The 16,835-nt window shown below is 43.4% G+C and overlaps 1 protein-coding gene across 1 annotated transcript in view; it reads right to left on the bottom strand.

Moving 5' to 3' along the window:
• Positions 1-16,346, bottom strand: part of DDRGK1 (DDRGK domain containing 1) — a 39,426-nt gene extending 23,080 nt beyond the window's left edge. The window contains exons 1-2 of the mRNA XM_063336095.1: positions 16,212-16,346; positions 9,796-9,954 (exon numbers count right to left, since the gene is read on the bottom strand). Coding sequence (XP_063192165.1) covers positions 9,796-9,954; positions 16,212-16,299 — 247 coding nt within the window. The 5' untranslated portion in view covers positions 16,300-16,346. The remainder of the gene's footprint in view (positions 1-9,795; positions 9,955-16,211) is intronic.
• Positions 16,347-16,835: the final 489 nt, after the last annotated feature.

The raw sequence follows: 16,835 nt of genomic DNA, 5'->3' as shown, positions 1-16,835 counted from the left end.
ATAAATGACAATTTTTAAATCATCTGTAAAAAGTCCCTTCGAGAAACTTCAATACTTCCTAGGAAAGCAGCAGCGGATGAAAAGGAGACACATACATTTCAGACAAGACCTATTAGATGGAAAAAGGCAAAAAAAACGCAAACCACACGGGACTGCTAAAGCCAAAGAGTAGAAGTAACAAAGCAAACACACTCAAGTGAAGCCAGAGGTAAAAATTTACTTCATCTATTGAAGGAAGACTTTTCATAAACGTTTCCTGCTTTCCACAATTAAAAGACATACTTTCTCTTATACATAAAATGTGACAATCGTTGTCATTACATAACTGCTTAACACTAACCTGCAGAGACTTTCTTCTCAGTTACCTTTAAGCTTAGCACAACAGACATCCATTCAAAAAGTAGGATTCAGAGGCATACCACTCATCCCCTGGTTCTACCCCGATATAACTAACCTTTAATGGAGGAAGAAAAAAAAAAAAAAATCCCTGCAATGCAAGTCTTGGGCCTGACTGGAATGGAACTACATGTGAATAGTTCCCTGTTGTACGACAATTGGTTGTTTGGAACGATGATTTCTGCAACTGTGAAATATGAAAGCATCATGCTTAAACGATGTGCAAACACATTATATTCCTGCTCACCCAGGGGCTAAAACAGACTAAAGAGCTTTTAAAAAGTGCCATTTCCTCCGTCTTCCCCTGGACCAATGTTCTCATGAACATCTGGCCACTTCATTTGCTAATCTAAATTAGTCCTTGATCCTACAACATAAGTACCGTGGATTGACCCCAACACTCAAAAAGAAATCATTAGCTCACTTCATGAAACACTACACAATATATAGAGATTCATGTGTCTGAATCAGATGTCAGAATCAAAAAGAAAGATCTTTATTGCATGGATCCCTTTTTTTGGGAAACTAATTTACACTTTGAGCATCCACAGAGCTGTTATGCTTGATGCTGACTTCAGATCCACACACTTGAAGTCCATCGGGTAATCTGAAGAATGGCACAGCCAGCTCCTGCAATTTTCCTGACTTGCAGTGTTTACCTAGGGAGGGAGAAGTGTGCAGGGGAAGTTCTTCCTCAGTTAAGTTTTAGCCCTTGTCATTGGCGGGGGGGAAAAACCCCACACAATTCCCTATTCCCACAACCCCTGAGCCCTTGGTTTCTAAGGCAGGGCTAACAAGAAGAAAAAGCCCATCCCGTTTGATAACCACCTTCATGAGAGCCCGCAGCAGTTGTGCTTGGAGCTGACTGTACTGTGGCAATCACCAGAACTGGTTTGATAGGCTGCAGCAGGATATTTTCTGTAGGGAGCTCTCTCCAGAGAGCTTGGTCCCCTTTTTTGGGAACCCAAAAAAGCTGCTGTTAAAGGAGCATATGGATGAACACGACTTGCCCTTCTTTTACATGTAGAATTAGGTTTGAAACACTCTTGTTTTACTAATTCCAATACACAATATGGTACTATGGTTAAGCCACTGAGACACATCGTCAGAAACGAATGTAATTGAGAGCTGCGTAGGTGGCTCTCAAATAACTTATCTGTTTTCGGGACATAGAAGTTAACATGAGGCAGGCTTGCTGAACTGGGCTTCAGAGAATTACTGGTATCTGATTACCAAGATCACCAAAAGGGGTTCCCCCTTCCTACAACACAAACAAAGAGAGCAACAGGGGACACTCAGACTTGACACAGTTGCTTCTACAATTTTGCTGAAGCTTAAAATAACTTTATTTATTTTTTAAATACCAGGCCAAGGGGAGTTCCAAACACAATGGGTGAGCAACCCAGCATTAGCAGTTATTACTCCAAACTTAACAGTTCAATACTGGTATTATTCTTTAGAAAATTATTTCTGGAAAACATCACAAGTATAAAACACCATCTATGACACTATTCAACCTGAGGCTCTGAGTGCTTCTCAGATTTCATCTATATTCAGAGTACCTGAGCCAGAAGTCAGGCAGAAGTCTAGAAAGGCTTTTAAAGCCTCTTTCTAGTTCTGGATCAAACATGCCTTTGTTCAGCAGCCTTTGCTTTCCTCCTGTTTGAAGTATCTGATGTGATGGTCCCCTAAGTACAATTTCCTCCAAGCTTTTTCTACTGCATGGAGTTACATCCAACAAGAGACAGAGACAGTGTTACAGAGACAGCGTTGCAGACACAGCCCGTGATTCAGCAGAGCATTAAAGGTCAACAGTGCACTAAACCTGGGTGCAATTAGTATGTGCTAAATAAACCTGAACATGCTGACGAGAATATAAGCACATGGTAAAAGGATTTGCTGGATCAATTGGTTATTATAGCAGAATAGCTGCACCATTTTTTTCCACATAAAGAAGCTATCGTTTCAGCAGCTTTTAACAATCACTTTTTACATGCTCATAGCTGTCAACACCAGTAGACCTCATGGGGTGGGGGTCAGTCCATGGGAACATGCACTCCATCTGCCCCTGTGCTTCAGATGTGATGCAAGACAATTTAATTGTGCTCACTTGTTGTGAAAGCAGTTTATTATCACCCAAAGCACTAGGGTTGGCCAGCATACTTGGTTGGGAAGCCTAACATCATCCATCATTGCATTGTTGAAGCTGAAAATGTATATTTGTTGAAAGCTGAAAATGTATATATGATGTTCTGTGGTCCTCTCTCTGTTCAGTTTATCTGAAGTCTTAAAACGTGGCAGCTCTGTGACGTACGAAGGATTGTGTCAGGAAAGGGAGAGAAGTTTAGTGCTCCAAACGTGACAAGCCATTTTTCAGTAGTGATTTTCCCTAACTGCTCACAGTACCACAGGACATGAAAGTCCTGTTCCCACCTCACAATATGGTGCTGATAAAGAACACCAAACCTCAAGGTACATAGGATCATCTTCACCTGAACTGCTTGGATGTGACATAATGAGACTGCTTTCAACTAGTCACAACCCTACCATCGTGTTCTGGTCCATCTTTTACAGAGTCCAACATAAATATACCAACACTTCCAGAGCTTGCAAAGCATTCCTACCAGCCTCCAGCTCTAAAAGGCAGAAAGCAGGAATTGTCTGACTTACAGTGGTGCTTTCACACCACTTTACATATTCTGCTTTACACAAACATGGGCTTTACTCAGCTAGACAGCTGAGAGGTAGTTTCAGGGAACCTTAGCTTTTCCTTAACATTTTGAACATACTGAAAGGCAGGACAACCGGAATCAGTTAATGGTCACACAGAGGTTTGAAACTCTTGAAATTTACACAGTACTTTTTAAAAACACTTCCCAATACCATTAGAAAGTGTGCTGGAACGCTGATGTTCTCTATCAGGACAGGAATTTACCAGCTACTGTGTGCAGAATATGCAAAAAATCCAAATGAAATAACCTGCATCACATATTTTAGTTGCCCTTGTCATCTGTGTCAAAGGGTCCCCCTTGCTTCTTCTTAAGTTTTGGAAGCGAAGCAAATGGATTCCCATCCATGAAAAAGGATGCAAGCTGCGCATGTGCTTACTCACAAAAAGCCTTTTGTGCATGGCCAGCTGCTTTATTTACTATTTATGCAGCACCTAACAAAAGGAGTAAGAGAAAAGGGAGTAAGACGTCAGGCAAAACAAACAGTTCTTCCTAAAGGCAGAAGACAGACGTGTGTTATTAACACTGAATAGATGTATGACACCAGCCACTGAAAAGGAATGGGTCCACCATATGGAAAGGTGTGGGCATTCATGAGTAACACATCCCTGCAGTGGTACAATCCTAACAATTTTTTTTTTATTTTCTTTTTTTAATTTGGTAGGTATCCAGTTTATGAACCAAACAAGACATTGGCTTATTAATCTGAAGCCACAAAATCACCCTACACTTAGGACAGAAAAAGGTCACCAAACAAAGGACATTAGCCCTTTTGAGCAGAAGTCAAGTGACTTGAAGTTTTTTCTTGAATAAAGCCATACGGCATAACTGAGAAACCACACACCTACCTCTTCCACATACAGTCTGCGCTTGAAATGTCTCAAGGGCAGACACACATTGTGGATACTTTGATAACACTAAAGTCACTTTCTATATAAACAGTAGCAAGTCTAAATTAATTTTTGATTCGCTAGTTAGGATATTAGTAGTCAAAGTTTAACTGTACTAGAAAGGTTTTCCTATTGATTAAGCATTAAAATTATTTCAATACTACTTCAATTAGTATAGCTGTATTACCAGCTGTTTAACAAGAACAGCATGGGACCATGTCAAAGTTTCCAAGTTTACACATTTTCCAGATCTTTTGGTATACCAAAGTATGGCGAGACGGAATGTTACATGTGAGGTAGAGTCTGCTTAGAAAAAGTGCTTCTTATTCTGAGAAATTTCAGCACACACATTGTTCTCTAAGTTATGCACAGTAACCACCACTGAATGGGGATAAAAAAAATTACAATTATTTTTTTATACTATTTTTCCCCAAAACTTGCAGAAAACACTCATGCAAGATTTTTTTAGATGCAGGATTTGAATGCTGGACTTAGACACTACACAAAGCAACAACGGGTATTTTAACATGCCCAATTATTGTATTTCTTAAAACTTCTAAAAACCTTTTTTGTCTGTTTTGCGATTTCTTCCTCAATAGTGATTAACACTGATGAAGAAAAACATGATATCTCCAAGTCTTGCCAAGAAAAAGAGGAGATGAATTTATGATTTAATTTATGTTAGAATCATTAACTTTTTGTTATCGTGTTTTATTTTACAAGCTAGAGCACTAAGACTGTCAAAAGCTGTTGGCTTTATTGTTACTGATTTTGTGGAAGTAAATTTAACCCAATGTTCACTGTACCAGACATTCCTACACCTGTGCTCAGATGTACAATGCTAAACACTCAGAAAAAAGGCATGCAGATGTTGGGATATTTAACCTTTTGGAGTTATATGCTGCTGCCAAAAGTAGATAGCCTATAGTTTGTACCAGTTCAGCATAAAGGTCATTGGCAAAACCAGATTATTTCTTTGATGCCGTCCTTACTTTCTGTTTGTTAAAAAAAACAACCAACAAAGTCACATTTTTGGCAACAATTTTTGCAACAAGCTAGAGAGGTCAATGGTTTGTAGGATGTGGAAATGAGCATCTTTCAAAATTAAACCCTTGAAAATATTCCCTGGAAACGTACTGGGCTGCTCAGGCTCTTCTGGCATGACCTTCTCCTTTTGCCTTGTTTCTTTCTCTATCTAAATCAGCCCCACCCACAACACCCACCAAAGCCTTCTACCCAGAGGGTTGCCCAGTGGTCCTTGTTTTGCTTGGTGGTTTGGAGATTGCTCTCCTTTCTTAGAGAAGTCTGTTTCTTTATAACTACCCTAAATCATGGTGTGGTGACACCCATCAGTTTCAGACAACAAAGAAGGCACCCCCTCAGATCAACAGCACCAAGTTTTGGTCCAAGACACCACTCCAAGTGACAGAAAACCTGCACTGCAAAACCTGTGTCCTATTCACTGACTGACAGAACAATCCTGGAAAAGGCACTTTGCCTGTGCGCGCCTCTATCTCCCTGCAAACTCTTTGTATTGTGTGCTGAGGCAGGCAGGTTTTCTTACTACATGTTTGTACAAAGTCACTTTCAGAAATAACGTATAATAGTTCTTCAAGCAAACAGACATTAGCTTCAGATAGTCATCCTCATTTTTACCACAGTGGGATCAAGATGACCTAACCATGTTTGCCATTATAAGTTCATCCCCACAAGTTCCTTGTCACTTGATAGGAAATTACAGTACTACAGCCTTTACGCAAACATCAGATTGGCTGGGCCACTTTCTGCTCCAAGAAGCAAAATAACGTAGCGTCAAGAGAAGTACCTACTTCACTGCAGAGTGTTTTGCAGTGTTCAAGGCACAATGAGACGGTTTGGAAGAGCAAGCTCAACTCAAGAATTGGACAACTGCTTTTTCTGCACATAACCAGCACCTAAGTAAAAGCTCTCAACAAAACATCTTTACATGTACCCAAAGGTGATCAAAGTCCAAGTCGATGCACTCAGAGCATCAGTCAGGCAAAAACAAGAGCCAAAGAGACCCTCCTCAGTCAACAAATAAACGGGATCTGAAACTGGAAAATGGCTAGTGCTATTTATTCACACTACTCCATGCCCTAAACAACCCTCAACCCAACTCTGGTTTATCCCCTTTCCCCAGCTTTCTCCCACTGCTTTGCTTGGCCTCTCTGCCCTACATGATTAATGCCTGAAATCCACACACATTTATGACTTGCAGTGAGTTTATTTTCATCTTGGCTGTAGCTAGCCCCACAAAGCCACTTCTGTCTGGGTTCAATTTAAATTAAGATACAACAGAGCTAATTAAGTCTGCTAGCTGGGATATCAGAAGCAACCTAACCACATGAATACAGAACTCTCCTTCCAGACAGAAAGGCATAGGCACTCTGCTACAATGTGCAGAGCAGATGTCCTCTGAGGCACGCAGACTTTAACAACAGTTGCCTAGATTGCACTGCACTGCATGAAAGACAGTAGTGTTATGACTAGAATTATGTTGGGCAATATAAGCCAACCAAACCCATTTTTCTAAAGCCAGCCTGGAATTCACACTGGTGGAACACAGCTCAGGGGTCCCAGTCATTTTGAGAATTACTTTGTCACCAATCAAAAACATCTCCCCAGCAATCTTTGGTCATCAGAGGATATTAATAGATGTTGATACTCTCGTAACAGATGACCTCCTTTGAGTACTCAACTAACCACTGAAAAACGTTACTCAGGCAAACCGAGCCAGCGTAGGCACCTGGCTAGCGAGCCTGCCCCCACAGTACAGCACAGCCCACATGGAACCCATGAATAAGGAACCTACGTACGTGGCGTGGGTTGCAGTTCTGGTAGGAAAGTTGAGGCATTTAGTGCTTCACTCTTTATTTTCTGTCTGTGCCAATCTGCAAGTAATTTAGGTGTCTTACTACACCTCACTGAGCTAAAGAAAGAATTAGAACCTCATTTAGCTCCACTGGCAATGGGTGGAGATTTGAGTATTCAAAATAATAATCTACTATCTTTGTCTGCATTAAATGACTCCTTATCCAGACTTGCAAGTAAATAAGATTATGATTTCAACTACAGAAAGGACAACTGAAAGTTATTAAGGTTCTGATCCTAGTGCCACTTTGTTTTGGGGTTTTTTTCCCACCATTACTCTGCGAAAGATTTGAGTACTGGCACAATACGACAGCTTAGCACAGGCAGCAGAAACTGCGCACTACTATTTCACCCTTGAAGCTTTCTTTCTCATTCTGGAATTGAAATCTGATTGTTAGATGGAAAACAGAAAACCCTCATGCTAACCACAGCTCCAAAGCCTGCGAGTGTTACTTTGAGACCATTTCACAGAGTCAGCAAAACTGGCTCCCGACAGGCAGAATACTTTGGTGGTAACAACGGTTCCTACCTGACTCCACTTCTTTGTCTGTAAGGGTAACATAGATATGGCCAGGGCATCCTCATGCCCTTCCCAAATTCAGGGCTAGACATCTTGCAGCAATGGGTTGGTGTTATGCCTACACCAAACTGTGGCAGAAGTCAGAGTGACACAGAGCAGGATCAGGTAGCTTTGCCCAAAGCTAAACACAGGCCCAGAGTGGAAATTCCACACACAGATCAGAGACTTACTAGTAAAACATTTTAGCAAATTTAACAATATTTTAACAATGAAAAAAAAATAATCCACTTCAGTTGCAGATGTTCAGAAGCCTTCTAAAGCAACAAGAGCCTTTACAAGTCAAGACTGAAGAAACCAGACTGGCTTGTTTTCAGTGTTTCTGTCTACGCTGCCAAATAACTTTGCTTTTCAGCACTGGGTGCCCCAACTGGTCCTGCATTGCCTGGGACTGTACATCACTGTATGCATTCTGGGCTCTCTTTCCATAGGAGTCAACTAATTTTTATAACACAAAAACTCTGCTGTGGGGATAACTTGCTATTTCAACAGGTTCAAATGGAGGCAGTAATTACACAAAACTGCTCTATATTGCAATGACACAGAGATAAAAGCATATGGCCCCACACAAAGGAGACAAATCCAGGAGGAGATTCCAGGCCTATGCCACACACCCTCAAACTGAGCTTCAAAACATGTAACACATCCTTCTCTAAGAAGAAAAAAACCCAAACCCCACAGTAATACCTGTAGCTCAGGGCCAGGCTAAGGGCTTTGCAGCACAGACACAGCCAGTCCATGACAGGGGTGGCTGGTGGGGCTAATCACAATACGGCCACTAGTCACTCCACACCTCAACACTGGGGAACCAGGGACAGACGCTTCTCTCCACAGCTACACGGCTGAAGTCTATGCTCAGTCTCCAAAGGCTTTGATGTTACTGTTGTGCAGCAGTGCTTAGGCACTTGGATAGACCATCCCAGAATATGATTAAAAACACATAAAGCAGCACAGAACAGAAGCTAAGAGCCAGAAGTTTTTTTAATTTCAAAAAGAAATTTAAAAACCCCAAATAAAACAGGGACGTAAATTTCAAAGAAAACTTCACCCAAGAGCCACAGCACTTGCATCTGATGTACAGTAAGCTGCAAAAGAATTATTTATAAAGCTCAACGACACAGATTCTTCTATTGCTAAAGCGACAAAGTAAGATAAGCCATTTGCTTTGACAGCTTCACTGTTGGCCTTTGGCGTTGAAACTTTTGATGTCTAGAGTTTAAAGTGAAAGATTTTTAGATTCCATTTTCTTTCCAGGATGTTATCACATGAAAAGAAATAACCAAAGTTGAAAAGTTCAGACCTGTCAACTTTGCATTTGTGAAACTGTGAAACTTAATTAGCTTAAATGACACGTTTACCTGCAAAAGTGAGCACAAGACAAGAAAAGCTGAAGAAAGTGCAACTAGCCCCTCATCAAGGCATCACACAGATGTTTGCTCAGTTTCTCACCTACTGCAGACCAAAAAGACACGTCGCTCTCCACTGCAAACTTAAGTGAAGCAAAGCCCACTTTTATCAATACTTCAACAGAAACCCTGAACACTTAACCCACAATCTGAAAGTACAAGGAATCCAGTTAGGGGAATCATGGTGATATAATCTCTTTAGTAATAAAGATAATAGTGTGTGAAGTTTCACCAGCAAAGGGAGTGAGGATTGCAGGGTGTAAAAAGATGTTATTTATCACCATATTCTTGTCTATAACCACACCACAGAAGTATAGCTATTAACTGTAGATCTAGCATAGGAACAGACGACTTGTGGTCAGCACCCTGCTGACGGTAAAACAAAATGCTACAGTCTGTGGTGATCTCCAGCTAAATGTCTTGATTCCCATCACCACCTGGATGGCTTCTCGGAAAGAAAACTCCAGATTTGGGAGAGATTACTTTGGGAATTAATGCTTCCCACTGATCTGCAAGAAACCAATGTTTTACTACAGTTCATTATTCTAGTGCAAGGTGCAGATTCTGTTTACGCGAATTTAACCCACGTGGCTAAGGGCGAAATACAAAAGGCAGTTTCTGGGAAGAATATTGTGTTGTGATGTGCTATTGGCACAACATACTGCCTCAATTCACCACAGGAGGAGGTAGACGCTTCAGTTAAAGGTAAGTGACATCTAGAGACAATTGATGAAGTACGGAGAAAAGCTGGACACTCAAATAGATTACAGTCAAGCTGTAAATAATTCACAGTCAGCGAAAATGAAAAACTTTCTTCAGGAGCCAACTGCATCCCTTCACCAACCTTAACATTTGCTCTTAAGGTTCATTTCAGTGTCTGCAAGATGAAGTGAAGCAAACATTACCTTCTACCCAGTCTTCCACCTGCTGCGCTCTCCTCTGGGCCATCATCCGATTTCCCATGTTTCTCCGGCGCCTTGGCATCCCATCTCCCCGCTCTTCAGCATGGGGCCGAGGCCTGGCGACTGCTGCTGCTGCCACATTTTGCTGGTGTTCCTCATCAGCTGCAAAAGGGAAGTATAACTGATGAGAGATTTGCTTGCCATCTCTGCTTGCTGCAGTTGTCCTTTTGCTAGTCAACTTTTGCAATCAGAGGTGCAATACCAGTGCTGTTTTCCAAATGACAGAATGCCTCCCCACTCTCATGTGTTTTTATTCCCCTGCACAGTAGCAGATATGTGCAAGTTACCTTCCCATCATTAAGCAGGATCATATACTGGAACATCCTTATTCGTGCACAGTGTTCTGTACAATGGAAATTTTATTCTGACAGCAGTCTCTTTTGCAATAACATACAGATCATTGTAAAGAAAAAGCTATAGCTATGTGCTGCTAATATTATTTGATATGACAGAGCCCCCACAAAATAAAAAAACACAACAAAAAATCACCACACCATGATACAAAGACCACTCCCACAAAGTGCTCAAAAAATATTCTTACTTAATCTAATAATTTAAGATAATGATAGTCTGTTTTTCCCTTCCACCAGAAAACAATTCCCTTTATCTGGCAGGACTAGTCTAATAATTTCTGAGTTTCCACAAGGCAAGGACTCAGAAGTACTCCTTTTCCATTCTAAAGTAGTCTTGGGGTTTTTTTAATTTTTATTTTGTACTTGTATAAGTTAGAAGTAGATTCATCCAAATTCAAACTTCAGAGCACATATGTTTCAGAATGCAACATGTAAATTGTTATACCTGAATCAAAACCTGAATAGCAAACAAGGATTACAAATTACAAATTATAGCTGTAATACACACAGGGTAACCTCATTCTAACATGCTGATTTAAACTGCTTCCCAACAAACACACACAGGGGAAGACGGAGCCCAAAGATCACTGCAGCTCTCACTGCCATCCTCTCTGAATATGCTACAGTTACTAATTAAGATCTGACAAGTGAGGAATATTGTAACAGAGGAACAGCCGGGACACAGCATGGGAGCAAGCAACTGACCGGTGGGCTCATTTCAGAAGTTCTCCATAGAAAACCCTCCCCAGGTTTTTCTTTTGAGACCTTCATGATCCTGTTGCTATCATCTATGGTAGTCATGCCAAAACAATCAGATAATGGTAAAATATCATCATCCTTAATACCTGCTTTGCATATTCTGTTGATAAGCGTAAGCGATATTTTTGTATGTTGTTACTTGCTCGATCCTGCAAAGTATTAAATAGTATGTCTTAATTCAGGTAAATATTCAAATGGTCTCATGGAAAGCTGCAGAACTGTTTATTTACTTAAACTCAGGACACGCTTTTTTTTGTGCTTTGCTGGATTATATAGTATCCCAGCAGGAGCACAAAATGCTTTCCACAGTCTATCAAGCCTCCAGCATCCTCTGATCCAAACAATGCCTTCCTAAAAAACCTACTATTAGCATATCTATAATCAGAAAATAAGATTCGTTATGACTACATCTACATGACGATCAAAGGTGTGCTTGCAGCTCATCTCAATATACCTCAACTAGCTTTAAAGCAGGTAACTTTGGTACTGATAACAATATAGCTGCAGCTGCACTGTTTGCATAGGCTGCAAAACAGAGTAATCTGGGGAAGCATTTGGCCAGCAAAGCCATTAGCAGTTCAGGATTGCTGCAACAATGATGTTAGCAGTCCCCCAGCAAACTCCAGCGCTAACACGCACCGTGACATTTTGAATTGAGTCACTGCACTATTACACTGCTGTCACCCTCTTGTTCTCATCCACTCTGTGAGCCAAAACAGGTCTATGATAAATTACAGAGTGTAGGCTCCAAGGATCCAATCATTTTGCTTCAAGGCTTGCCCAGTATTACTTATAGCATAATAATGCTTATTTTGAACGCTACAGAACATGCTATAGGATATACTGCAAAGGCAGAGCAGCAGATCACTTATTGGGACACTACTAAATGCCGGAAATACTTAGTCTGCAAAAAGACTTTCTATACAAATGCAGTATTTCTCTAAATAAGTTCTTGAAATACACTGCAATTCAAACGTTAGCATCCCTTTCACCTGAAAGCTTCTGTGTGTCTACCTCAATAAATTCCAAAGGTGGTCCTGCACAGCATATCAGCTGTGAAGTTCTAGTGCTCATTCATTCCGGGGCTTGGTTTTGGTTCCCATTATCCTGCAAAACAAAGACTGTTTTGCATTTTGTGAAAGAGGATTCTATTTATAAGCCATGTATTAATTTCAAACCCAGGTGCTTAACCCTCCCAGAGACAAACGTGTGAACCAAGCTACCCTGATTTCTCAATTTAATTCTCTACAGGAGACGCAGTGATTCCTCAAAGTTGACCAGTGCTAAGAGGGCTCAGAAAGTAGTAAAAACCCCACCCAAACCCAACCGATATCATGGTCAAACACACAAGGCAGCTGTTGGACAATAGTTTGGACACATCTCCAAAACATTCAGACAAACAATTGAAGACACCTAGACACTATGGGTTGTCATTTAGTAGGAAAAGATATGCCCTAATATAGCTTTTTTTCTTCTTCTCTCCCCTATAGCTTCTATTTGCAAAGCATTCAGCTGGACAGTAATTAGAAAAACATGAATGTTAGTCCTTGCATTTCTTCCCATCCTTCATGGGGGGGAGGAGAAAAGAATCATTTACTCTGCCTGTAACACACTTATACTTGGTTGGTTCTTCAGGGTCAACAATTTGTCTATGTGGTTCAAGACACATCATTTATTCCAGTATCTAGAAAGCCAGACATGCCCTCTCTTCTTCTGAATGGGAAGTATCATAGATTGAATAGAGCTGCACATGGAGGGTTCTGACTGGTGGTTTCAAAGAATACAGAGGATACACTTAAAAACCCTCTTGCTCTTACTCTTGAAACTGGATTAACTGTCAGGTTTGAGATCAAGAATAATCTTCTCTGGGGTCTGTGTTTTTTTACATCTCCTCTGCAGCCCAGGGCGTGGTTTGGCGACTGCACTTATCTGAATACATCTCTTTTTCCTGTCACTGCAGACGTCTCAGACATAAGTGGCACCCCAGGCTAGCCAGTCCATGCAGAGATTAGTCACAAAAGGACTAATGAGACTTGATATAGAAACATCTGAGTGAAACTTAATGACAAACATTACATAGGTGAGACAAGTGATCCATTAGTTGCTGATGGTTTGCAGAATGGCAGGCCAGAATAAATTAATTAGATAAAGCCCTCAAATTAACAGGCAATACAAGCAAAAAAAATTAAACAGATGTCTGGAAAATGGACACAGGCTTAGTTTGTATTTTAAGCTGTATGTTCTCCAGTTTCTGACTCAGCCTTTCAAAAACCAGGAAATATCTGGAGACAGCAGGTTTACTGCCGTGCTGAGAGAGCAGCTCTGCCTCTGCATTTTCAGAAACATCAGCATGGTGCAGAGGCAGCAATGGAGATTATTTCATCTGACTTGTCAGTCAGCACACAGCAGCAACTGTGAAACTCCAGTTGTACTGTCAGAGCTCCTTCCGCAAGAGAAACGGCGCAGAACTCCGCTCTGAAAGAGGAGCTCTTTCCTAAACTGGATGTGAAGCACCATTGTTGCGTGAAGCACAAAGAATACTATGAAATCTTTCAGAGACCAGACTTCTTAGGACCTAATTTTACATCCCCCAGGTAGAAATCTGCTCCTTTACAAAGCTTTGCAAACTTCCACTTGCTCAGAGCAAAGACATTTTTTCTTGCAAAGCAATCCTTTGTCTATCACAGCACATTATCATCAGTTATATCAGATAAGCAAGTCCATCAGGGTAACACCTGGGCTGGCAAGTTTTGAGGCGGTCCAGCAAGACACAGCTACTAGTTCATGAGCTCCCTCGTTCTGCACCGATGCGAAGATAGCTCCACCTACTGCACCCTCACATGTTAGTGGTACTTCCCACCACACTAGCAGCATCCAGCATCTTCTACCTTCATGCTAACCTAACCCATGAAATTCAACGAGAAAGCGATTCAAAACGCAACAGGTGGAAGTATGCTTGGCTTCCCTGAGGAGGTGCTTTTGCCCAGCACAGCTTATCACATCAGGGCTTGTTCACAAATAGACATGCCAAACATGTATGTTTGTTTTTTGGTTTTTTTTCCTGTTCTCAGCAGAACAAGTCCAGGCATGATCTTGCTGGAAACACCTTGCTGCTCCAAGTTACCTTTCAAAGGAAATACAAAGTTACAGGATTTACCCCTTGTGATCCTTAGCTCCCTTCATTACCTAAGGGAGTCAAGTCTTCAACATTTTTCCCAAAAGAGGGCATGAAAAGAAACTGCTGCCCCAATCCCCAGACTTTAACAAGAAGAGGTGAGAGCTACCACCAGTTCTCTAGGTGAGATGTCCCTGGTTTCAAGTCCTTTCTGTGGGACAACAGAGATTTACTAGCAGAATTGCAGCAGCTTCCATTTTCCACATAAGAAAAAGGAACAGGAAAGAAAATTCCTGTTTAAGACCAAATTTTGCAAATCTTAAATACACCACAGCCCCAATGGTTCTGAAAAATAATTTCTGTTGTGAAAGGAGAACAAAGTCATCCTCACAATATGGAGTTCTGTAAAGGACCTAATATACTGATTTCTGTCATTATAAAGGCAGAAATTATCTTAAATCCACAATAAAAAAAAGGCAAAACTAATATGTAAGTGTCAAAAAGATGGCATTGAAAAAGAGGCTTCAAAGTGATTAAATGATCCTGAATGTAAACTAACCTTAACCAAGCTGTTCAAAAACAGCTTTAAAGCTTTTTGAGAATTCAGACCGTTTAGAACAACTGTGGGCTTCAAACTAGTTAGAACTTTTTACACTTGAAAAGAAAAAGAAACCCTCACAAGCCCCAAAGTCGCTGATTTACCTAAGTCATGATACAAGTCAAGTTCAGGAAACGATGTATTTCCAGCAGTCTCATTTCTCTGGGACATGCACTCATTTTTTACGAAAAGCTTTAACTAACTAGGAATCTGACAAAATTTCATCAGTTTCCAAGCTGTTGAGAAAGATTTAGGACAGGTCTATACATGAGAACATGTGAGAGAAGCATGTTGGAAAACTTAATTATTATCAGAAAAAATTGCTTTTAACACAAAGTCCTTACCCAGCATACACTCTTGCACTATCATGACTGTGTTTATACTAGAGGGGGTTTCTTCTGTCTTCAAAAAAATTATCAAAGCTACCTCCCTCCTCAAAAATACAACAGACAAAATACAACATACAAAAATATCCTCAAAAATACAACAGACAAAATACCTTCCTCCTCAAATAAAACAACAAAAAAACCCCAACAACCCCCCCCCCAACCCCAAAACCTGGAACTGGTGGTGTTACATTGACAAAGCTTAAGTGTTTGTCCTGGCTAAACATCTGAATTTGAGACCTCAAAAGATAAACAACCTCTACTTTGAAAAACTCAACAAGTTTGTTAAGTTCACAGCCACATCTGATTTCTTCCTGTAACGTTCAGCTCGCACCCACACAAGGTCTCTTCCACCACGGTTTCACGCTGCCACAACTGCTGGTCAGCAATACAACAGAGAAAGGCAGAAGGGCTGGAAGTGCTGTATCACCTACCCGCTCCCAGAACGGGACTGCGCAGCACAGCACCTACACCTGGCAAGGCCGGCAAGCCCTCGCAGCGCCGGGCCAGGTGGAAAAGGCGCAGAAGCGGGCAATTTCTGTGAGAGGCCGGTAAAGCAGGCTGTCAGAGGCAGGAAAGGGGCCGGCCTGCCTGCCTTTCAGGTCTGACGGGAACATTAAGGGGTCGCTACCCGCGACCTGCCAGAAGACCGCCTGTCAGCCAGGCTGGGCCGTCACCTCGCGCATTTCGCTCCCCGTTTCGCAGAAGGAGCGTCGGGGACACCTTCCCTCCGCCCACCCGGTACGACAGCTGGAACCCAGACAGACTTTCCCCAACCACAGCAAAGCCGGCGCCCCCCACCCTGGCACCGCCTCAAGCCGGCAACCGGGCCCGGGTTCCGGCCAACAGCAGGCCTCGCCGCCGCCTGGGGCTGCCACCCCGGGGCCTGAGTGACGACCCCGGCGGGCGGAGGGAAGGGCAGGACACCAGTGATCCCGAGGGAACCCAGGGGCCCCCTGCCCCCATTGCGGTTCACCCCCAGGGGAAGGCCTAAGGCAAGGCGCCCCCACCCCGGTTTCCATGGAGACGCGCCCCCCCGCCCCGGGCCCCCGCCCCTCCCCCGCGCGGCCGTTGAGGGCGGGGGCGGGCCGGGCTGGGCAGCAGCCACCGCGGAGGAGGGGGGGAGGCCTAGGCGAGCCGTGACCCACCTGCCCTCGCCTGGCCACGGAGGCGGGTGGCGAAGAAGAGGAGGACGGCAAGAAGCACGGCGACAGCGGCGAGCAGCGCCGCGTCCATCCTCCCTCCTGGCCCCGCCCACACCGGCCTTGGGGGGAGGGGGGCAGCACTTGGTATGTCCCGCCTTTCCCCGCCGCAAGGCCCCCGAGCGACGGGCTGCCCGCTGGTTGCCTGCAGCGGGGCGGCACTGAGGCGGGCTCGGCGGCGCCGGGCCGGCGCGGCGGCGGGCAGCCCTCTCGAGGTGGGGGCCTGGCGGCGAGGCGCGGTCGTGAGGGAGCGCTGCCCCCGAGGCGGGTACAGAGGGAGGTCGGGGGGTTTGGCCTGGTTGTCGGTGCGCTCGGGAGGGAAGTTGAGAGGAGGAATTAAGAACTGTGAGGCAAAACTGCCCCTGAGCGCGGCGCCGTCGGGCCTGGCCGTTGGGGGCGGTTGCTGAGACGTTTCCTGCCGCAGCATCGTGGGGTGGGCGTCTGTTGAGCGCAGCAGGTTGGCCCACCAGTGGGGGTATCCCCGCCCGTGACCCTGCGCCGGAGTGCGTGCCCCGGGTCCGGCCCAGGCGGGCCGCGCTGAGCGTGTTGGCTGTCAGGGCGTCCCTGGCA

The sequence above is a fragment of the Chroicocephalus ridibundus genome, chromosome 5, assembly GCF_963924245.1.
Source record: "Chroicocephalus ridibundus chromosome 5, bChrRid1.1, whole genome shotgun sequence".
In the NCBI taxonomy this organism is placed as follows: domain Eukaryota; kingdom Metazoa; phylum Chordata; class Aves; order Charadriiformes; family Laridae; genus Chroicocephalus; species Chroicocephalus ridibundus.
The sequence above is the reverse complement of the archived record's forward strand: the minus strand, read 5'-3'. Positions and strand labels throughout refer to the sequence as shown.